This window comes from Vanacampus margaritifer, chromosome 2 (genome assembly GCF_051991255.1).
Source record: "Vanacampus margaritifer isolate UIUO_Vmar chromosome 2, RoL_Vmar_1.0, whole genome shotgun sequence".
Lineage (NCBI taxonomy): Eukaryota > Metazoa > Chordata > Actinopteri > Syngnathiformes > Syngnathidae > Vanacampus > Vanacampus margaritifer.
In genome coordinates, this window is record NC_135433.1 from 55059833 (window position 1) to 55085265 (window position 25433).

At 38.5% G+C, this 25433-nt stretch overlaps 1 protein-coding gene across 1 annotated transcript in view; it reads right to left on the reverse strand.

The window, feature by feature from the left end:
* Nucleotides 1-17180: 17180 nt before the first annotated feature.
* The window catches only part of gps1 (G protein pathway suppressor 1), a 9111-nt gene continuing 858 nt past the window's right edge, over nt 17181-25433 (reverse strand). The window contains exons 2-14 of the mRNA XM_077559549.1: nt 24730-24822; nt 24336-24517; nt 23825-23989; nt 23575-23710; nt 23329-23406; nt 22931-22991; nt 22727-22812; nt 20426-20520; nt 20239-20344; nt 20051-20131; nt 18569-18706; nt 18360-18494; nt 17181-17587 (exon numbers count right to left, since the gene is read on the reverse strand). Coding sequence (XP_077415675.1) covers nt 17513-17587; nt 18360-18494; nt 18569-18706; nt 20051-20131; nt 20239-20344; nt 20426-20520; nt 22727-22812; nt 22931-22991; nt 23329-23406; nt 23575-23710; nt 23825-23989; nt 24336-24517; nt 24730-24822 — 1431 coding nt within the window. The 3' untranslated portion in view covers nt 17181-17512. The remainder of the gene's footprint in view (nt 17588-18359; nt 18495-18568; nt 18707-20050; nt 20132-20238; nt 20345-20425; nt 20521-22726; nt 22813-22930; nt 22992-23328; nt 23407-23574; nt 23711-23824; nt 23990-24335; nt 24518-24729; nt 24823-25433) is intronic.

Consider the following 25433-nt stretch of genomic DNA (forward strand, 5'->3'; position numbering starts at 1 on the left):
CTCATTCTTACCTGTGTGTATTATTTCTGTCTATAGTACTGCTGCATTTCTTTGTATTTTTCCTCCAGTTCCTATAGTTTAGGGGAGAGTGGGAAAGTAGTGCCAATTTTTACTTTGTGTCTTTTATGCAAGGGAATTACAGGAAACCCTCCAACTAAAATATGTTCGTATAGTTTAGGATGTTGTGCATCCTCGGGAGCACTTTGGGTCTTCAATAAACTGTTTGAGAAATATAACTTTAGGGGGGGGAAGTGTTTTTTTTGGCACAACTTGTCCCCAGTGCAGGGTAAGTTGTGCCATTGATAACTGAAGTAAAAAAAAAATATAATTTTAATGTCAAAAATAATAATGCTATACAAAAGGAAGACAAATTCAATACAAAACTTTGATTTGCACGTTTTAGAGGCCTTTTCTTCTTTCATTAATTTTTTCTTGTTCAGCCTTCTTATCTTATCTTTTCTTTGTGCATCTTCTCAAACTCCATCTTCTCAGGCGTGTTAGTCACAATTCTTGTTTTCACTTTCTTTTTTTTACAATTCTGTTCTTTGTTTCTGTGGATTTTGGCAAAGAGAAAATAATTTCTGAAGACTCATAACCCAAGTGAGCAGAGCAACCATATTTGTACTTGTTGAGCACTGGAGAGGGTAAGCCTCAGCCTTTTTTTTCTCTTAACCCTATATTATTTTTATGGCCATCCTGCAGATTTTTATCTCCTTTCCAACCATACGTATGGTCTTCCCTTCTTTCACTGCTCTTTCCAACTCCTCAAGAGGAGTTAAAACCCTGTCTGTCCTTTTGTATCTGGTGACGGGATGAATTTTGGTCAAAAATTAAGAATGACACATACTTTTTAGTAATCAAATGTAAGAATATAGTTTACAACAATTAAATACAATAATGTAATATAGAGTAAATAATTATGTGTGCAATGTGTGGAAGATTGTAAAGACCTAAGCACAAATGTAGTTGGGAGTGCACAGGGGAACACACAAAATACTATTTGGAATTGGATTCTTGGTATGCAATTAATGCTATAGCAAGCGTTTCAAATCAGCATTTTAGACATGTTTTGGCTTGGTAAAAATCTTGTTAGCAGTGAATGAAAAGTTTGAAAGCCCTACTTGCAGAAGGTGTATGGTCGCAAATTCGTAATGGTTGTGCATGTTGTTGCCTTAAGCAAGTGTTTTTGTTAAATTTATCAGCTCCAACTCATATCCTAAGAGTCGATGAGCCAAATGCAAAATTTTACCTTTCCAACAAAACCAATTTCATCCCGCTATTTTTGGCAGTTACCAAGATATGAGATTTTGTAAAGTGACATATTGAGATGAAAGACCCTGTACAAACAATTGATGTGCATGTAGAAGGACTTTATCAAACTATTGTCTTACCCCAGAACTTAGTGGGGTTAGTGGTGTGTTTTTTTTAATGGTTCCATTCCAATCCTCTTTTCTATGGCTTAACATTTAAATAACATTGATCATGTTTGGCAGTTTAGTCACAGCCTCACAAAAAGTTTTCTTTCAGTTTCATGTGAAACTTCTTGCCTGTGCTCAGCACCACTAAACCTCCGATATTCAGTCTACATCATTGTAGCGATTATTTGGGTTGCCATAATGGCTTATGAGAAATTTAGACGGTACTGAGGGGAGTTGTAATTTCCTCAGCAACTTCTGGGGGCACCATATTGACTTTGCTTGTTTGTAGGAGCAAAATAAACGATAAAAATCCAATTACCAAGTATTCATAATCTGAAGTTGCTACTAATAGTTAATTAAGGAGTTTTTTGCTTTCATAAGAGAATTACTAATCCACTCATTAAACAGAAATGTTTCGGCAGAAATTGAATTTCTAGACAACAAATTTATTTAGTAACACACACGTATATCAGTCACAGCCTAACCTATTAATGAAACGGAATAAAAAAGATGTTAATCAAAGATAAAAAAGAAAACCTGCAATCTAACGAACTAAGATACAAAGGGAATGAATAAGGTAGATAGGGAATAGAGATGGAAGCGTTTTGACCTGTCAACACTTTTATATTTCAATAAAACGTTGAACCAGTAGTATATGGTCAGATTGCAATGAAGGCGCACTTACGGACTGGTTCAGATGCATGGGAGAGAGAGGGACTCGACGAGCGTAGATCCTCAGTTGAAGAAAACTCCGTTGGAGGCGATCTGGGCGGTCGGCGCACCCGCAGCTGAAATGCTGCACTGGAGTCTCTGGCTGATGATAATGGGCGCACGACTGAGGGGCTGCTGCAGGTCTCCGGTTGGTGGCGAGGTGCACGCGCGGCGTGGAGGCCGCAGCAGGTCCTTGGCTGGCACAAGTCCCGGTTGGAGGTGATGTGCTTGCGCGGTTGAGAGGCCGCAGTCAGTTGGTTTGGGCGCTGCGGGGCATCTCGGGCGCACGGCTGGAGCAGCAATGGATCGCTGGCATGCAGCGGCTCGGTGCCTAACAGCTGTCGGTCGGTCAGTCGGTCGGCGGGGCGCTGCATGATTCAGAGAGCGGAATGTAGGTGGGTCGACTCGGCAGGAACAGACACGCGCATTTTGGTACGCGCAGTGTGGTTACAAGTCCTTGCGTGATGCGTGCTTTGGATTGCGCGTTGTGGCTCAAGTCCGGGGCTCAAAGAAAGAAGACACGTGGTCGCTCTCAGCGTGTTCGGTGACCACGTCTCTCGTGATGGTCAGGAGGAGTTCATGGGGCAAGAAGAGAGGAGAAGAGAGGGAAGTTCCTTTGCGCGCTGGCTTTTAAACAGGGGGTCGGGCAGTAGTCCCGCCTCTTCCGTGCACGTGAAGCAGACTTGGTCCACTGACACCAAGCTTTTGTGATACCATTTGATAATTTTGGATCAGCATTGACAAGCCAGATGCTTCATTTATCATTCTGAACACATTTCAAACATTACCGCGATCATAAAGTTATTGAATCCGCTAAACTTACTAATTAGCTAAACTTAGGTAGCTACAGAAATTACACACATCATTCATTTGAGATAGTTGTGTTGTTGTGTAAAAAGATAAACAACAGAAGTCACTTGATGTCAGTCAAGTACATAGAGTCCATTTATGTCCCAAATTATGTAGACTTCAGATTAATTAGGAGCGGTAGGATTCTTGAGGATAACTGATAGTGGAGGGCACTGTTGTACCGTATAACTTCCAAGGGGCGTTGTTTGCCAAAAACACATGGCTGATTCCTTTGGATAAACCAGACCATAAAACATGGTCTGGGGTCTTATCACTAGTTTGCTTGACAAACAGGCTTTTAGGTCTCGGTAGGCGCTGAGGTATGTGTTTCCTGTGTGTTGTAAAAACGAAATCCAGTCCCTGTAGGAGTGAAATTCAAAGAGTTTTTCTTTTTTTTTGGTTTGAGAAAACACAGGGTTGAGGACATACATTCCCCAGGGGGAAATGTTTAAAAAGGCAAATAAAATCAAAAAATGGAGGGTGACAGGCAATATTCGTTACATCATTCATTCTTGAGGAAAGGGACAAAGGAGGTTTTAAAAATCATTTCTTTAATGCACATGGTATTATTTGTGTTTGCATATTTTTGTATAGAAATATTTGAGGTTTTAAATAAAATCACTTTTTCAAAAACCAATCATGCTTCAGCTAAGAACTTGATTTACAGTATGTCAACGCCGTCAGACACATTAAAGAGTGTACAATTTTAAGTCAAAAAGGTCCAAGAAGAAGCCAAATTCTGAAATACATTAGAATAATTTTAGTCATAATATACAGTACTGTAGATAACTTGTGTTGTGATTTCTGAAAACCCAAATTCCTAAAAGTCAGAATTTTTCATGATTTCTTTTTCATTTTAGTTAGAGAAAATCATATTTCCTTAAATAAATTTTATATAAAGGGATGTCGATCAAACAGTCCTTTATTACATTAACTACATAAATTGCACAAAGAATAAATTGTATTTTTCAAAATAAAAAGTTTTATTAACAGACGTAAGTGACAATAAATGAACTGAAGAGCTAAGTACTCTTTAATTTATATACTGAACATAAATCTGAAAAAAAAACCATCCTGTTAATTACATAATTTACAACTGGAATTGTACAGTACAAAAAAACATGTAGAACATAAAGGGGCCTTCTCTTCTTGCACCCCTTCATCACTTGTCCCTCTTCTCTTTATCAGCTACCTGTACTTCTCTCTCTTTTCTCATTTGTTCCTCTCCCCTGCTTCACTCCTCCTTCTCCCCTCCTCCACTTGATAATCTTCCCCGCTCTTCCTCATGTTCAATCTGTGACCGATGTGCTGACTTACATCAGCAGCTACACTGTAAATTTCTCTCATTCTTGACTGCAGTGGTGTTACATTTCCCAATAGTTTTATGATTATGTTTTTACCTGGGTAAAAAACAATCATTCCTTCTGCCAAGATTTATTTTAAACTTGGCTGTAGGACCATGGGGGTGTATAGAAACTCCACTTTAACGTCTTGGTCCATAGCAATGGTCTTAGCTAGCCACCAGTGGCCATCATACACTACTGCTAGCCAGTCTCCCTTGTGAAGGCTGCCAACAGTGGTTACTTTCATAGTGCCATTGAAACCTTTCAGCCTATCAGCAAACTCCCCCTCCATCACATCTTCCATCCCCATCTCCCTTTCCATCTCCTCCATCAACTTGGCCAAAGGTCCTTTCTTCTTTGCCATCTTTGCAGCACGCACATGGGCCACAATTTAATGTAATAATATCACATAGTGCTCTACTAGTAAACTCCATTGATTTAATTTATAGTTTTCTAATATATATTCTGGGAATTTATGTAATCATAATTGAGCCACAGTCTGTCCATATTCTACAAGTTGAAAGTGTAGTGCATACAAAGTTTAATGAGTCATGCAATTCATGTTATTTACTGTATGTACAGTTGTGTGTTAGTATAGCCCTGAAAATAATATTTGAATCCTTTATTATCGTAACAGAATATTATATTTTCACATTTAGAGGTTAAAGGTGAAGGTATTGTCAAATCTGGCAGCATTCACGTCAACTCCAACAGTCCTAAAAACTGATAGAGTTGATGCCCGATGGAGTTGAAATATATATATATATATATATATATATATATATATATATATATATATATATGATGGAGTTGAAATATATATATATATATATATATATATATATATATATATATATATATATATATATATATATATATATATATATATATATATATTAGCTAGCTGGAGTTAATTCAATTACTAGCTATCCCAATGACTTCACTAAAAAGCCAAAATTCTATTCGGTGCTGAAGAAAAACAGAAAAAAAAGAAAGAAAGAAAAAGGACAAATGAGTTGACATGTTCCAGCTGTGAATATCATTGTTTATCTAAAATATCAAAAAATAAAATAAAATAAAAACCTACCAGAGCATCAATGGTGCTTTCAGCAAAGTCAGGAATCTCATTTAGTGAAGATTGTGAATAACTTTGACATAACTTTGGTAGCTTTAATTTTTAGGGAAGATATTGTTTGCAGTTCAATTTGTACATTCATAATCATTCTTTTTTTAATTTGAAATATATATTAGCAAACTTGTAAGGTTTGGATTAAGTTTTTGGGCTGTTTCAATAGTGTGCCCTATTATAGAGGACAGGTTAAATAACATAGACCTCCTGTCCACAGACCAAACAATTAAACAAATTCACACAAAAGGCTAAAAATGGATGATAAAAATACATTCCATATAAATTGGATTTTTTTTTTAATGTAGGATATGATTTTTCCCAACTCTCAGGAATCCTTGACATACATACTGTTGCCTGTGTGCGTGCGTGCGTGTGTGTGTTATAGTGCATGTGAGCGGGAAAGAAGCCTTTGCCTGGAGCTGTTTAGGCTCATGATAAGAGATAGAAAGTGAATGACAAAAGCATAAGAGAAATGAGGGCAGAGAGAGAGTGCATGAGACATGAAAGAAGCGATGGGTGAGCAAGAATCATCGACATAATGGACGACAAAAAATAAATAGGCCACGAAGACTAAAAGGGTGATTTAAGTTGCAGATGATTATTATATAGTGGGAATTAAATAGTGGTTAGTTTAGCAGAGAATAAGAAATATGAGCCAAACCGTTAGCAAGTTGAACCTCATGCAACGATTGCAGTCCAGGTAAAACATACAGGAAGAGCTGATTCAAAAGTTGATTGTGCTTCCATATAAGTGAGCGCTATGATGCATGGCTTGAAATTAACACCTGTCAGCCTGTAAATTAAGGATGAATTTAATCACGTCGCTCTCACTAACCATTTAAGCAGGTTAAATGTGATATAGTGTTCCCTAGCAGTTTGGTTATTGAGGATTAATTCTATCGGGGAGTTCCATGTGTGCCATTTGTAACCTGATTAATAAGAAAAACTTCAACATAGTTTTTAAACCGACATTTTGTCGTGGGTCCTTATCATGTGCTGCCAGGGTGCGGAGTGCACATCTGCTCACATTAATATATGAACGCAGTCTATAATCAGCAGCTTGCAGTGGCAGCTGCTGGTCATTCATGGAGGGAAACCTCATTTTGTTTCTGGCCAAATCATTGAATGTTTATTTACTCCCAGTAACATCCTTCCAGGTTTCACTGTCATTGCCCACATAAGCGTTGACGTCCACCAGCAGAAATAGGGAGTCGCGAGGGGGAGCACCCTCTGGCCCGAACCACCAAGGACCCCAAAAAGGGTGGGTACTCTGAACTGCTGCTGTTTGGTGCAAAGGCACAAACAACAGCACCTGTCCCCTTACCCAAAGCAAGGCTACCCTCCCGTCCATCGGAGTGAACCCCAACGTAAAGACGCCAAGCCGAGGGGCAATATGTATTTCCACACCTGCTCTGCGCCTTGGTCATCGTGGGCTCTTTCGCCACCAGAGAGGTGGCATTCCTTGTCCCAAGAGCTAGCTTCTGTAGCCAGGAATCGGACTGCCAAGATCCCTTTGGACCCTCCCACAGGTGGTAAGCCCATGGTAAGGGTACCAACATTGCCTCTTCAGGCTGTGCCCAGCCGGGCCCCATGGGTGCAAGCCCGGCCACCAGATGCTCGCCAGATGCTCCAATTGGGGGCCCTGGAGACCCACGTCCAGGCAAGGGAAAATGTGATCTAATACTCTTTTTCATCATAAAGGGTCTGTGAGCAGTGCTTTGTCTGGTCCCTCACCTAGGACCTGTTTATCATGGGTGGGTGACCCTGCCAGTGGTGCCAGGGTTATTCAAAATCTAACACACAATTTCCACCATTAGAATGACTAATTGTTGTAAGCTGTGCTTTCAAACAAAATCCAAGCCATAAGCAGCATAAGTAAGCAGCCGCTCTGCCACGCGGCCGTCACCATTACTTATTTTCATACACTTTGACTACAATTTCAACTTTTGGGCTGCTGGAAAAGGAAAACAGAGACCATCAGGAGGGTATTTGGATACATCTCAAAATCAAAACTTTTGACTATTTGACCTATTTTTAGCCAGACCGGTCACATATGTCACAATTGCATCACGGTAAAATGTATTTTAACAATCTTACAATAATACTCACGTTAAACAAAATGGTCAGAACACACTTTGGTAGACTTTATCTGTTCAAATTTTTTTCGATTTATCCTTGCAATTCTCTCCAGACACTCCTTTGAGCTGTCACATTGACATTCCGTGCACCCATGAATGGCACACAACATGTGGCACATGACGTCACAACATCTATTGCGGGACAGTGGCTGACCTTGGAACATATCACCCTCGTATATGATGCAGGCCCTCGAAGATCGAAATTGCCCACGCCTGTTCTAATGATTGTGAGCAGATTCCCTGATCCCCCTCAGTTAAGCGCAAAAACTCCACTCAATCGGAATAAAGCTCAAATCCCAACAACGTCATAGGGTCCCACCCCATTTAATAAATCCCCAATTGTCCTAATGCTTGCATTTTCAAGGGTTCCACTGAGCATATTTCCCCAAGCCCCTGGCTCACTGCCTCTGAGTTATTTTATTAGTTTTGTTTGTTTGGTCTTTAAAGCTCTCTATCTGCTGTAATCAGGGGTGCTCAAATTCGGTCCTCGAGAGTCCCTATCCAGCCTGTTTTCCATGTTTCCCTCCTGCAGCACAGCTGAATTTTAATAATCAGCTAATCAGCAAGCTTTGCAAAAGCCTCATAACGATCCTGATCATGAATCAGGTGTGTTAGTGGAGAGCAACATGGAAAACAGATTGGATAAGGGCTCTCGAGGACCGAATTTGAGCACCCCTGCTGTAAGTGAACCTTAAGCAGTGATCGGGTCCAATTTGAAATTCTCTGCGCTGTAAGATTTATTGTAAAGGGCCGATGCTATCCAGATTTACCAGGCTCTTAAAAAAAATTGGCTTGCAAAATTAGCCCCAGAAACGTCAAATTTGGACATGCTGGACCTCACCTGGAAAGCTCAGAATTTCAGCCTCATTTTGAGACATGTCTCTAAAGTCGGTTCCTGCAATCCAGTTTGAGCAGCCTCCAAATACTGCATAATACTGCACAATTTCTGAGCAAGGAAAAGGCTTATGAAACAGAATATCACAAACAGAACATGAAACCAATCAACAAATTCCCAAATAAAGTACAGTTTTAACCGCGGTCCAAAGGCTACTGCTGTATTTGCAAAGCAGTGAGCACACATTGTAAGCAGACAATGAGGAACGCTATGGATTTGTTTTTCATTCAAATTGCAAGTTAGGTAGTAGGATAATATCTGCCTGGGGTCTTTGAATTGACTTGATGACATCATGCATCAAAATGTTCTTAACTTTGGCCTCGTCGACAGTTGGAGACTTAAAAACCCAAATAAAAAGGAATTAACCTTCTTTTCTGCTGTGCACCGGTCTTTTTCAAGAATTGATTATTTTCTTACAAATAACTCTATTGCTGATAAAACTGTTACAAAAATACATCCTATTATTATTAGCGACCATGCACCAGTCTCCCTTTCCCTACAAGTTGATTATACCTTTAAACCACCACCGACATGGCGTTTTAACATCTCACTGCTAAACGACGCAGAGTTTGACAAAATTATAAGAAAAGAGTGGGCAGACTTTTTGGAAATAAAAGACTCTCCAGACCTATCGCCATCTCTTCTCTGGGAAACTGGGAAAGCAGTAATTAGAGGTAAAATTATATCATATTCATCTTATAAAAAGAAACAGGATCAAAAATCAGAAAAAGACTTGGAAGATAAAATTAAACAACTGACGGATGAGTACGCAATAAACCCAAATAACCAAATATGGACTGACTTACAAAATACAAAAATACAGTTAGACGATATGCTAACTAAAAAGACAGAGTTTATAATACAACAATTGAGATACAACAACTTTGAATATAATAACAAATCAGGTAAATTTCTTGCAAACCAACTTCAACGCAATCGGGAAAAGTCTCTTATAACGGCTATTAAAGGGACAACTGGTGAATGCACACCAGAAGAAATTAATCACATTTTTTATAACTATTATCGTAACCTATACTTAGAAACTAACAAGCCTAACCCTGAGCATATTGAGGCATTCCTCAGTATCTTAAATTTATCTCAGTTAACTACTGAATATAAAGACATGTTAGATGCGCCACTTACTATAAACGAGTTGTACAGTGCTCTAGATAGTATGCCTAATGGCAAAGCACCTGGCTCGGATGGTTATCCGGCTATATTTTTTAAGCACTTCTGGTTAATGCTTGCTCCACTATTCTTAAGAGTAGTAACAGAAATTAAAACTAAGGGTTACATACGCCCACACATGAATACAGCAGCAATTAAACTTTTATTAAAACCAGAAAAAGACCCCACCCTTCCATCAAGTTACCGTCCGATTTCACTAATTAACACTGATATTAAAATTATCACTAAGGCTTTCACATCTAGACTAGAAACAGTAATCTCGACAATCATTCATAGCGACCAAACAGGCTTTATTAAAGATCATCACTCTACTAATATTAGGAGACTCTTTAACCTTAGATTTAAAAGGAAGTTATTATATCATTGGATGCAGAAAAAGCTTTCGACAAAGTTAACTGGTCCTTCCTCTTTGCTGTTTTAAATAAATTTGGCTTTGGGAAATCATTTATCCACTGGGTATCAGTATTATATGATTCTCCTAAAGCTACAGTTACTACTAATGGGATTATATCTCAGAGCTTTACTTTACAGAGAGGCACAAGACAGGGATGCCCACTATCCCCTTTATTATTTGCAATATTTATTGAGCCACTTGCATTAGCCATACGGCAGGAAAGAAGGATTCTTTATGTTATGTACTCCGGTTATGTATTTCTGGACTAAAGTCTTAGAAAAACTTTCCGCTATTTTGGACTGTAGGATACCTTTATCTCCAAACTTGTGTTTGCTAGGTGACCTAACAACAACTGACTTACCACATAAACAATTTCAATCTACACTTGTAGCCCTTACTATCGCTAAAAAAACTATTTTTGTTAACTGGAAAAATAAACAAACTCTGAATATCGACCAATGGTCTAACCTCCTCATAAATCACATTTTAATGAAAAAAATATCTGCCTCAAATAAAAACCAAATATCAAAATTTATAGAAACATGGCCTACGTATATAGAATTTTTTAACCTAATTCTGGTTACTTAATTCTGTCTGTTAGCGAGAGCCACTACATCGTGATAACTTACATTGATGTTTCTGCATTTGGCAATTTATTATTATATTATATTATTAGTATGGGATTTTTTTTTAGGTGAACTGATGAATACACACACGCTTGCACGCACGCACGCACACACACACGCACATACACATACTCACCCACATACAAAAAAATGTGTATATATATATATGTATATATATTTAAAAAATTAAAAAAAAACAATAATAATAATTTTTTGTTTATTTTTTTATTTATTTTTTTAAAAGGAGAGCAATGATGATGTCAAATCGAATGAACAATACTGAGCTCTAAAAAAAAAGAAAAAAGGAAAGAAGGATTCAAGGAATTCACTCTGGGGTAACAGAACATAAAATTAATCTATATGCCGATGACATCTTACTTTATTTAGAAAAGCCGGCTACTTTGTTAGGGGAAGTATTTAACTTAATAACTAAATTCTCACAGTTATCAGATTATTCTATTAACTGGACAAAATCAACACATCTACCTATTACAGAAAATTCATGGAACCCTGCAAGCCAGGACCCACACTACTCATTTCCTATAGGTAATTTAAAATACTTAGGCATAAAAATCTCACCTAAATTAACTGATTTAATTCATTTAAACTTTTCTCCACTTCTGGATAACATTTATAGTGACTTGGAGCGCTGGAACAATCTTCCTATTTCTCTAATAGGACGAATAGCCACCATTTAAAATGAAAGTTTTACCCAAAATAAACTATTTTTTCTCAATGATTCCATTTAAACCTATGGCTAAATGGTTCCAGTTGTTCTCAGCCGTTACAAAATTTTACTGGAATAAAAAAAAAGTAAAGATTAGTCTATCTACTCTTCAGAAAAGTAAATCCAAAGGTGGTCTAGAGGCACCAAATTTTATGTACTACTACAGTATATAGCTAACCAGCTACAATATATCGTTCTATGGGCACAACCCAACAGAGACACTAACTGTTGGCTGGAACTAGAACAGAAGGATTGTAATAACCTCAGACTTCGAGATTTACTCTTCATTACAACATCGATTAAGCGACATAATTGTTTTAAAAACCCAATGATTTCCGCCACCCTGACTGCCTGGTGGAAGGCACTAGAATTGACAAAAGCCCAAGTGGAGCCCTGTGGGCTTTCTCCCCTATGGCATAACCCTTGACTTTCAACTTAACAACCAACCATTTTATTTAGGTGTGGGGGAGCAGAAAGGAATTACACATCTCCACCATCTCTTCTCAGATAATATGTTTATATCATATACATCCTTGCTCTAAAAATACAATCTAAAAAACTGAAATTTTTTACATTATCTACAAGTTAAAAATATGATAAAGAAAAAAATTCCAACACTTCGGGGTACGCTCCAACCGCCTGTTTTAGCTAAAGATATTAACAAGCTTTCTCTGACAACAACAAAAAAACTTTCAAAAATATATAAGTTACTTTCATATACTGATAAAATGTCTTTACCCATCTCGAAATGGGAGACAGACTTGTCTATAGCACCGGAATCTGACTTTTGGATTCAAGTTTGTGAAAACGCATTTAAAATGACAAAACACACAAATTTACAACTTATCCAATATAAAATTATTCATAGAACATACATTACTCAATATATGATGAAGAAAATGGGACTCTCAGACTCCGACATTTGTCTCCAATGTTTACAAAACACTACAGACCCTTATGTTCATGCTTTATGGTTATGTACTCCGGTTATGTATTTCTGGACTAAAGTCTTAGAAAAACTTTCCGCTATTTTGGACTGTAGGATACCTTTATCTCCAAACTTGTGTTTGCTAGGTGACCTAACAACAACTGACTTACCACATAAACAATTTCAATCTACACTTGTAGCCCTTACTATCGCTAAAAAAACAATTCTTGTTAACTGGAAAAATAAACAAACTCTGAATATCGACCAATGGTCTAACCCCCTCATAAATCACATTTTAATGGAAAAAATATCTGCCTCAAATAAAAAACAAATATCAAAATTTATAGAAACATGGTCTACGTATATAAATTTTTTTAACCTAATTCTGGTTACTTAATTCTGTCTGTTAGCGAGAGCCACTACATCGTGATAACTTACATTGATGTTTCTGCATTTGGCAATTTATTATTATATTATATTATTAGTATGGGATTTTTTTTAATGGGCTTTAGGTGAACTGATGAATACACACACGCTCGCTCGCACGCACGCACGCACGCACGCACGCACGCACGCACGCACGCACGCACGCACGCACGCACACACGCACATACACATACACATAATCACCCACATACAAAAAAATATATATATATATATATATATATATATATATGTATATATATTTAAAAAAAAAAAATTAGAAAAAAAACATTTTTTTTATTTATTTATTTTTTAAAAAAGGAGAGCAATGATGATGTCAAATCGAATGAACAATACTGAGCTCTCCCTAGGAAAAAAAAAATGTTCTTAACGTTTGATCTGAAAGGGTTGGACCACACAGTCAGACGTCTCCTATTGTCTTTATTATCAACATGAAGCGGTTTGACTCAAGTTACACGGCTTGTTTGTTGAACATTCTGCCGCCACAACCAGGCTCATTGTGTACTGAACATCGAAACACCTGCTGTATGTGTAACAGTTCATGCTGCACTCCTCTCATCCATACACTTTCTAACACAACTTTATTTATTCCTAAATTAATTTTATCTTCGTCAATTTTTTGTCTAAGTTATGTAACATTTTACAGTTGAAAGGCCATGGAAAGGCTTTCAGACAAGTAGTAAGTACATGCCCAAAAATAATGACAAATGGGAATTTGGTCATCAAGCGGAAAAGCAGCAAGTACTTGAGCACCAAAACTGTACTGGCTTGACTTTTCTTTTCTTTTTTATTAGCACCAAAAGTCCATCTTTACATATGAATGAAACATGATTAATACGTGAATAATTGTGACTTTTTTTTACCATTTCAATTATTTATTTCATTCATTTGTAAAAGAAAAAAAGACTTAATAAAACAATATTCTTCATCGTTGGATGAAAAGGAGCAGAAAGAAGACAAGTCTTTTTGTATCTGCCCTAATTCCCCCCAGAGTCAGGTTACAAGGTAAAGTAATTTATAAAACAACATAAACAACAACAGCAAAATAAAAATAAAAAAACTAAATACAATTGTGACAGCTAGTCTTGGTTACATCTGTACTGTGTGTACAATTTGATTTCAGACATTTGTAACAACAAAAATGACAATGCATAATATTCAAACTTAATCTTGTTTATATTTCATTAATAAGATGGATTTAGTCATCTAAATGTAATTTTTTAATTTGATTCATTGATTTCTTTATTAAGATTGTTCCATAAACTGATTACCTTTACTGAAACACAACACTCCATCAGTCAGATCCTAAATCTAGTTTGTTTTTTTAAAAGATCTGTGTTCCTTTAAACTTGTACTTGCTATCTCTTTCTTTCCAATCTCTTTTGAACATTCAATGGCATATGTGATTGAATATTGTCAATAAATCCCTTATGTGCCATCTGTGTGGACTGCATTTGATGCTAAATGGTAGAGGGGAGAGAGGGAGGTCGGGGTGGGGGCGAGAAGATTTACAGTAGCCTTCTCTTTGCTGTCCTTCACCGAGGAAATGTGAAAATGCACTCTTCCGATGATACTGCTCATTCAGGTAAAAAGGTCTTGCAGCCCAGTCAATTCTGGTAGGTATGTCACGTGACACAAGACATGTTCCCTGACCGACAGCCTTCTCACAAGGATTTGTGTCTTCCTGCAGAGAACCAAATGACCTCTAGGTCAGTGTGCAAGGGCAAAGATAAAGAGATTGAGACAAGAAGCAAACTACAGGGAAGTGTGACTGTGACCTCTAATGTGACTGTGAAGCTGTCGGTCTATTTGCATGTCATTTCACGACCATGCCCATCCTCCATGACTCATAACGCCTCCTTATTGCCTTGGCTATCAACGTATAGACAAAGTATTTAAAACAGAAAGGAACATAAAGCACTAACAATGCATCTCATGTATGCAATCATGAACCCATGTTACATTAACAACACCATTTAGTACGGTAGTTAAATTATTCAACACAAACAATAGTATTACTACTTAGTTTACTTGCCTAAATGACTCACTAGCACAGGTTGATGAGACATCACACTAATATATATATGAAAATGCACACTAACGCTTTAAACAAAACTTATGTAGTCATTTAACTCACCTTTTTGCATTTACACACAAAATGCAATGATCTGGACTATTGTCTAAAAAGCGATTCTGAACCATGAATTTCATTGAATCTTAAGTACATTATGTGAAAACCTGCTGTTGCCACCACTTTTACAGTTGTTTTCATTAGAGTGTGTAAAGAGAACACAATTTAGCACCTTTTATTTGGGATCTTTTCAAAACCGGCTCTAAATTGTTGGTATGTGCCTTGCTATTGATTGGAGATCAGAGATCCATTTCACCAAGCAGGTTTAGTGAGAACCCTAAGTCTGTTAACCCTGAAATACGGGAAAGTCTGCGTTTTCCGTTTCAGGAAGCGAGGTAACTCAAACCAGAGAAAGAAGGGTAACTCTAGCCTGTTTCATAAAGAGAGGTAACTTAAGCTCTCGATCAGTTACCATAGTAACAAAGTCTATGAACCTAACCTTGTCATAGCTGGTTTACCACAATGAATTTCAAGTTTCTCTGTCTCATCCTCCTTTCAGCCACACACGACATTTCATTTCCTCATTCATTCAGTCAGCTGGCGAGTTTTGGTGTAACATAGTTCTGCCATCTGTTATTTAAAAACAAAAAACAGTCAATAGGACTACAGTATATTAAAAGTATATTAAAAGTCCACATTTTTCACGAACAATCATTTGACAATGATCCCATTGATGAAGGTGCACTCTAAAAAGAGAATTATTGAATCAAATTAAGATAACAAATTAAATTGTTGACCAACTTAATAAAATTGCTTTAATTGGTAAAACACGATTGAATAGAATTAATCCAAAGTGAATATATTAAGTTTAATTAATTATGAGTTCATTAAACTCAATATATTCACTTTGGATTAATTTAATTCAAGTTAATATTTTAAGTTTAATGATTCACATTCCGGAGGTGGTAAACTACATAAGTAGCCACAGCTAGCTGCCCTCGAGCAGGCTGACGGAAGCGTGGCTGCCAGTGTGCGCCTATGGCCTCTCTGACTACTACCAAACATTCGCACTATTGATACACCAGTTTACTTCTTCTGCATCCAGCATAAAAAGGTTCCACAAACACAGACCCCTTACGAAAAAAATTATATCATGGAAAAGTTAATTAATTTCCACAATTCAATTCAAAAAATGAAACAGCTTGGGGGCCCACAATTTCAAGTATTAATATGTTTATTTATACATAACTTGGTTTTACAGCTCATGAAATCCATGAAAACAGGAATTCAATATACTAGAATACTGTGTGAAGTAATGCCCGTGCGCTCAAACCGGGTTTTGGTGCTTCTGGCAGTAAGAGCAGAGGTCAAGTCTGCTGGAAGATGAAATCCACATCTCCATATGGATCCTCAGCAGAAGGAATCATGAAGTTTTCTTAACCACTTCAAACATCAAAGCATATGTAGGAATGGGGGGGTTGATGTGATTGTATTGCTGTTAATGTTTTATGGTATGTGTTTCAGTAAAGCGCTTTGTGTAAAGATGACCTGACTTAACACCTGCACTGGACATTGAACTCCAAATCATAACTCATTGGGGAATTTTCACATTGGACCTCAAGCAGCTTGGGTTCTGTTCCTCGCTCATCTTCCGCCAAACACTTGGACCTTGAATCCCGAATGAAAGGCACAATTTACTTTAATCAGATATCCAAGATCACAACAGTTGACCAAAAAATTCATCTACCAGCAAGACCTGGCCCCTACCCATACCACCAGAAGCACCAAAACCTGGTTTGATGCCCATGTAATCACAGTGCTTGACTGTCCAGCAAACGTGTCCGACCTAAACCCCATTGAGAAACTATGGTGTTTTATCAAGACGAAAATGAGGGTCACCAGACCCAAACACAAATAAGAGCTGACAGGCATCAAGAAAATCTGGACTTCCAAAACTCCCAGGCAATGCAACAGGCTGATTGCATCAATGTCACGGCGCATCAAGACAGTGATTACGGATTCCAAACCAAGTACTGAAGTTTGACATTGGTTTTGAAAATTCCACATTTTGATTCATTTGAAGTGATCTTAATTTCTTTTTGTGTGTGCAAAAACTGAAAAAGCACATGATGATTCCCCCCCCCCCCCCCCACAGTATTCTAGGCAAGAAACCCATATTATGTACAAAATAAACAAATTAATCCTTGAAATCATTTAAATTGTGGGCTCTGAATGTATAATATATTAAAGTCTCAAAAAACCACTTTAAGTCATTGAGTTTTGGTGTACTGTCTCATGCACAACCAAATAAAAACAAGATTTTCTGGAAGGCATTTTATTTTAAAACATCGTTTCAGTTCATGAGTCCTCCATAAAGAGCAAGCGGAGCAAAGTGCATATCCAACCAGTAACAGCTTTAATGCTGAGTTTCCACACAAGTTTTCTTTGTAATTAAATGTCCACATCATTTCGGCCTTTTCCGTGAGATGTGATAAAAGGGCTCAATCCAGAACATTCAAGTCTTTAAACTGTGTGTTGTATGTTCTGTCTTCAGCAAAGAAACTAACAGGTGGACTGAGGTGACTCAGGTGAGTGATGTCAAAGAACAGCTGGACGATCCTTCCCTCCGGACGGACGGTCAGTGTGCTGACTCACATGTTGGTGCTCATTCTGGTTTGACTGTTGGCTGGTGTCAGTTCACCTTGACTGCCTTCTCTGGGTGGAGACTGAAGGGGGGAGAGGACACAAATGAGATATTAACGCCTGACTTAAGCACACACTCCGTGTTGGGTCACCAACTTTCACCACAGTTTTGGTTCTTTCAGTATGATACTGTACAAAATCGGGGATCAAATACAAACAACATGGTTTATACCCTAGCGTCAGTGAGTAAATGAGCTGCAGACGCTCCCAAATGTGAGTGAGGGGAAAAACTAATTTTGAAGCACCTTGACAACATTTAAAACATTGATTGCACAGCTGTGTTTCTTTTTCGGCATTATCACAAAAAGTGGACAAATCTGAGCCTGCCTGGCGCTGTTAAACTTATTAAAATGGGTGACACCAGCAAGCTCCGCAAGACACTTGTGAAAAGAGTTGTGTTTGAATATTTACATGACATTATTGATTCATTTCCTTAATGTTTAAAAAAAAAAAAAAAAGACTAATGAGGTGCGACAGTGATGCAAATTGATGTCATTAAGAGTCTTTGATATGTATTAATGGTTATAATAGTAAACATTTCAATGAAAGTTTCCAATAAGCATGTCAGCAAAAGGTTTTCATGAGGGTGACAGTTTAGATTCTTTACTGGTTATCAAGGAGAAAGTGATCAAAGTTAAGTACCACTGTGTACCACTAGAGGGAGCCTGCGTGCCACTCTAATCTAAGATCCAAGTTTGTGCCAACTAAAGAGAGAAGTAACGTTATGACAATGCCAGGAGATATAAAATCAGGTTTTTCTTATACCAAAAAAAAAAGAAAAGGGTTTTCTTATACCTTGACATGGATCTGATTGCGAAGCACCGCCGCTCTAAGGATCATGGCTTTAGCTCGTCTCTGGAACTCTTTGCCCATATGGAGCGACTTCTCAAACGTTGTACTTCTCTGGTCCACATCCCTCGCATACAGAATCTATTGTGAACATGTCGACATGGTCACATTTAAACATCTTTGATTTAGAAAAAACATTATCCAGATTTTCGTACCTTGCTATGAGAGTCAATGCGTGCATTGATGAGCCCCTCCAGGATCAGCTGGGTGAGCTCGTCTTCAAGGGCTGCCACTGTGGTGTTGAAGGCCTGAGCCATCTTTGTCATGTCTGCCGACACGTAAGGGCTGAAATACTAAAAACACAAGTACAAGTGTCATGCAAATCCAAATGTAATGGATAATATAATAGAAAAGCATGAATTGATGTGTGCTTCATTTCATCAGCCCAAGGATAGCATATTGAAATAGGTAACTTTATAATAATAATAATAAGCATTAAAACAACTGATTAGAGTTTTTTTTTCAATCGTCTTGTATTAGTTCAATAGCTGTCCCATATGCTTGATGTCCATGCCTAATTTTGGTCATAGAGTAAAGCTCCACTATTTCTGTGGGATAGGGACAGAGCCTTGCCACGACAAATGAAGAGAGAGAAAAAACATGAGAAATTGACACTAACTGCCAATACATACCACATACTATGATCCAAAACACTGATATACGATACGATACGATACGATACGATATACTTTCAAACTCATCTTACATTACCCATTACAAATAAATGTTTGTTTTTTTTCCCATTGGAAACTATCGGGGTCATTTTTTCTCTCTATTTTAAATTCTACACGTAATTAACTGATTAGAAAAAGAGTAGGATGAGCGAGTGCAGTGGATCAAAAAATGTTAAAGACGTCCTCATAACATTAAATGTCGAAAGAATTAACACAACAGGTGCTCTTCAAATTTGGCGGGAAAAAATGTTGATATAAAGCCTTTTTAACTGAGCATTTAATCATGATTAATCAAAATTCTAAGATGTGATTAATTTGATTTTAAAATGTAATCATTGGACAGCTCTACTTTTAAGTTGGTTATTTTTTCAATTGAAGATTAATTTATTTAATAATGATTTTGCGATTTTGAAAAGAAAATGCAAAATTTGCAACCATAGCTGGTAAAGTTAACTCTAAATTAGGACCTTTAACCATATAGCGTGGGGTACAATGTGAAATATTTTCACTCTATGGTGGGAGATCACTGCCTTTGTTTCATATTTGTATCAAGATGTATCTTTCAAATATAAATATTTGAACTGATATTTGGTGCAGTAAATAAATAATCCAAACTGTACACCATGAATAAAATGATCCTCAAATTAATTTACACACAAAGAAAGATGAATTTATACTGCCAATGTGTGTTCCTCTTATGAATTGTATGAGCGGGACCATATGTACTTCTGTAAACACGATGTGACGTGACGTCGCGTTTTGGGTGTACGTCATTCGACATTGTGCTTTGTGCTATCTTTTTGTAATGTCAACGAGTACATTAAAAAACACCCTCAATATAAGTTCATTTCAGTCATACAGTGTGGCAAAAAAAAAAAGTATTTAGCCAATTTCCCATAGACTTCCTATTAGATTTTGGCCAAATACTTTTTTTACCCCACTGTATATAGTCATTTATGTTACCTGGATAAGAGCTCTGTTTCTGATTTGGCTATACAGTGTCCGCACATGTGGGGCCAAGTACATGTCCAACAGAAGATTATCCTGGAGGGACAAACCATAATCATTCATGCAAAAATATTATTGTCAAAAATCTATTCATTCATTCTTAATATATTTTCTCTTTACTGTCAATAGCACCTTGTGCTTACCTTCATTTCATCCAACAGCTTGAGACAAGACGCATATTTGGATTCATAGAACTTGAAGATGATGTCACGAATTTGAGGTTCTAATTCTAGAAATAACTTAAAAGAGCTAGGGACCAAAAAAATATTGACATTAAAACGTTCCATTTGTGAAATGTATTTTCTTTTTAATCAACAGCAAATCTCTTACCTGCTCGAGATGACATTGCGTTGGAGCTCCTGTCTGTCAAATGTAGCCAGAGCGCATAAACCTCCGTAGACTGCTACATTACTGGCTGACAAAAGCTGAAAAGACATCCGTACATTATACAGTGGAATTTGCCTCCCAAACCCTGACTTTTGTTTTTGTGAAAGGAAAATAATATGGCTGAAACACTACAGGTAATGAGTTAGGTGCAAATTCCGCTGCACAACAGCCTACAATATGTCATGCATTTTAGTTTACTGATGCACTTGGGAGTAAATTCTACAACCCCGCAAAGCAACTGCCATCTTTAAATATTCAAAATAAATTCACCCGATGTTCGTATGGCACACCATAGACAGACATTAATTAATGTAATGACCATACAAACAAATATAAGTATTAACTGTTTCATATTTGAAGTATCTTTACTACTTCAGATCTAGCCAAAGAAATAACTAATGCCACTGGTGTTTTAATATAGCATAGTATTTCAGTTGTGCCACGACCAAAACGTCAACCCGCCTCACTGGTTTCCCGATTGCTCGGGTACCCTCAAGGACACCAAGTGCAAAGATAATTTGCACTGTACTGGCTACAGGGGGTTGGCACCTGCTGTGGCTAAATCCACAATGTGGATTCCCTCTTCTAAAGTCACTGGTCTAATCCTCCCTAAGGGCAAATAAATTACACTTACAAGGATCCTTGCCAGGTCAAGACACAACTAAACATATGATACACATAGCAAGGGAGCAGAGAAATTATGTTAACTGCTTCAACTACCCTAAATGTAAAGTAACAAATCAACAAAACTATTCCAGTTGAAGGTCCCAGACTGGCCCTTATTCTATTCTACATCCTTATCTATCTCCATCCATCCATCATCTACCACTTATCCGGGTTCGGGTCGCGTGGGCAGAAGCTTTAGCAGGGAAGCCCAGACTTTCCTCTCCCCAGCCACTTCAGCCAGCTCCTCCGACGGGATCCCAAGGCGTTCCCAGGCCAGCCGAGAGACGTAGTCTCTCCAGCGTGCCCTGGGTCGTCCGCAGGGCCTCCCGCCGGTGGGACATGCCCGGAACACCTCTCCAGGGAGGCGTGCATCCGAACCAGATGTCCGAGCCACCTCAACTGGTTCCTCTCAACGCGGAGGAGTAGCGGCTCGACACCGAGTCCCTCCCGGATGACCGAGCTTCTCACCCTATCTCTAAGGGAGAGCCCAGCTACCCTGCGGAGGAAACGGCCGATTGTATCCAGGATCTTGTTCTTTCGGTCACGACCCACAGCTCGTGACCATAGATGAGGGCAAGAACTGCTCCTCCTGAATCCGAGATTCGACTTCCCGACGGACCCTCCTCTCCAGCACCCCTGAATAGACGTTACCTGGCAGGCTGAGGAGCGTGATCCCTCTATAGTTGGAACACAAAGGCACTGTCCCCGATGTCCACGCGATGTTGTAGAGGCGTGTCAACCACGAAAGCCCCACAACATCCAGAGCCCTTAGGAACTCCGGGCTGATCTCATCCACCCCCGGGGCCCTGCCACCGAGGAGCTTTCCAACCACCCTCAGTGACGCGGGCGCCTCTGCGTGCTCGCATAAAACCAGGAAATGGGTGTGTGCCACGGAGTAGCTCGCTCATCACTGTCTGCCAATCAGATAACAGTGACGACACAGCTCCCCTTGGTCCAATACGACCGGTGCTACAGAACCACCTTTGAGATGGTATGGATGTGAAAAAGTCAAATGGAAACGTGAAAATCCAGGGCCAACCAAGGCCGACTCGGTGTGGAATCGGTCTAGTGGAAAATAAATAGAGGGGGGGTGGGGGGTTCTTCAACGAGTCGCTTTTTTTCTGACATCACGTTTGTTCTTTGCTCATTGGTTTATTCCTCTGTCAGCTCAGGTTTGCCCCGCTTCCGAAATGCGAGTGATAGGACGGTTGACCAGTGGCTTTGCCGGAGAGTGAGTCTGGATTCCCAGGCTATCAGGTAACCACTGTCATGGTTCACCTGTTTTCTAGGTTTGGTCATGTGACATTTACAAACTGAGCCCTTAGGCGCTGTGATGTCATTGTCAGTCAACAGTAAGTGGCAAAATGGCCATGAGATGGATAAAAACGGATGGATTCTGCTGCTTAATTCATATTCCACAGATGCAACATTAATCAGAATACTGTGTTTAGACGAGTGGCGGCACATAGAACATTATTGCAAAGAAGATTTTTGACTTTACACAAAAGATCAGTAGTTTTCTGTTTTTGATCGTGTAGGACTGAGTTTAAAGAGCAACCACATTTGGACATAACTCACCTCTGGACAGTCACAGTGGTCAAAGGAAGCCTGTAGAAAGCACTTGGCGGCTGGTTTGTATTTTCGAGAGGCCAATTCCGCCAGGCCTCGAATATGAAAACATGGGATTGATAAGTATTTGGAACAATGAATTCACCCCCAACAATGATTGAAATAAGATTTTCACAGAGAGAGAGAACGTAACATATTGTAATGTTTTCTTACCTGCAGCGCACTTTAATTTGGTAAGAACTGCTTGATTTTGGCTGTCTCGCTCTCCTCGTTGCTGCATGAAGAGAAAACAACAGTTTGAAGCCCTTTGTTAGACCCCACCCGCTTGTTATTGTTAATAACCCATGTTCAGCGCAAAAGACAGTAAGTGTTCATCCAATCGTCTGCCAATTGATGTGCCAGTTCAATCATGTATCCTTTTTTTACTTAAAACTCAAAGGGATAGTTTCCAAGATCTTGCTGTTTTCAGTTATTCTCATACATGCTTGTTTGGTTGAATTGTGCATTGGTGTTTTAACATCCCGTGTAATGGCTCATTAATGTAGGAACTGTATCAGCAGCTTCAAGCAAAATTTGATAGTGACGTTCTCTTGAAGAATAGTAATGCTCACCTCTGCGATCTCTGGTGTGGATTCCGCCTTGTTGACATAGCTCAGTACATGGGACCAGTTCTGGAGATAAACGCTAACCTGTTTGAACAAAAAACACCCACACAGAGAAACTGAATATCTGAAATGTGTAGACCATATTTAAAACAATAGAGCAGGGGTATTCCTAACCCTGACCACTAGTTGTATCGGGTCTTTTCACTGAAAACAAAATGAGCAGCTGAAATTTTTGTGTGTGATTTGCTCTACCTTGATTACATTCAGACACATGTTAATGACATGTTTAGCACTGGTGCAGTAATCCCGAGCTCGAGAGTAGCACTTGAGAGCATTACTGAGGTCACCACAGTCCAGGTAATGATCCCCCAAGTCATCATGTCCTCTCCTAAGGACGGATTAGTACCATCTTACAGGAGCACATCTTTGAAATTTTTTAAAATGTAACAATAATGCTACAAATTTATTCATGAATAAACCGCTTATAATTAGGTCATCATACCTGATGCTCTCTTTAATTGAGTTTCCCTTGTAATTCTTTAGATCAGTGTCCAGTTTTTCCAATTTAAGCAGAGCCTTCTTCCTGGTGGACTCTGCCCATGCTGAATCCAGAGGAGGAGGGACAACCCCACCCTCGGGAGCTACTTCTGGTACACCCGGGACTTCCCTAAATGCAAGAACAGAAAATAGTTTTCAATTTACTTGTTTTATTAATTTTAATAGTTAACCCGTGAGATGCAATCAGGCAAACAATTACATAGAAAGTTGAACTTCAAACATTAAACAGATTGACAGTTTGTTGATAACAGCAACATTTTAATCACACGTACTGCACTGTAACATTGTTACATTCTTGCTATTTAAAGCTTCCTTCCTCATTCACACAATGATGGTTTATGCCGCCATGGACCAACAGTAACGAGCTCAGTCAAACGATGATAACAAAGCAACAAACATGAATTCCAGCGCCAAAGTAATATAATTGCAATGTCTTATTAAGAGCACTATAATACCGTGAAGCATCAGTTAGTTTGCGGTGGACCTCTTCATAAGTGTCAACGTTGAATGTCCTTTGGACAAATGTCAGAGCCATCTTCAAAGATTCCACTCTGAGCTGTGGGCAATGCTCTGCGATGAACTGGAGTCTCTCAATACGCATTAGACCACTGTAACTGGTTGCATATTGTTCTAGGTCCTAAAAAGAAAGCAAAAGTGCTCAAATGTGACTGACATACAAGACAGCGTTACTCCATTTCAACATCTTAAGTAAATGCTTTTGCATATCTTTATGTGAGTGATTATTATGGATGCAAATGTGCATTATTCCACCCATGAACCATTTGTCGCCGTAACAAGGCAATTCACCTGTGGATAACAATCAGAATACACAATTTTGACAACACATACCAGTGTTGGGTTGTCCACAATATAGTTGTTGTCTGGAGCATTCTGCTGGTCCTCCTGGGGGTCTGCATCAATCTGCATAGGTTCCGCCGCCCCCTATAAGGTATGCACCAGGAATATTTTACAGTAGCAATGAACAGCTTTCTTGTTTTTGAGTGATTTACTAGTATTCGCATTGCATTAGTGTTACACAACATTGCATTATTGTCAGAATACAGTATGTACATATGACAACAAATCTGTAACCATTGTAAACCAACAAGAAAAAATGTGAAAATGAAAGAATAATCATCTAGTAACTTTACAGGTTGCTGTGCTTGCTAAACTTTTAACAGTCTTATCTCTTCTGGTAATTTGCATTACAATGCCTACCCAGCCATGAGGTACAATGCAGCCACAGTAAAACACAAATGTTGTGCAGTTAACTGACAGATTTTTTTCAAAAACGTATTTGCACGTGGCAGCAGTCTAGTGAACGTTAAAAAACATTAGCACTGTGACTAACTTCTAAAAAGGAGTTCCTGCAAATTGTTCATTATAGTAGTACACAAGCAAGAAACGTTGTCCCAAAATGCATTAAGGTTGGAAACTGAAACATTTATGGTTTTACAGCAGTAGGTTGTTGATGAAACATTGAAGTTCAGGCACACCAAACAGTATTTGAAATATTTTGACAGTGAAATGAATCAGATGTTAGCCTGTAAATG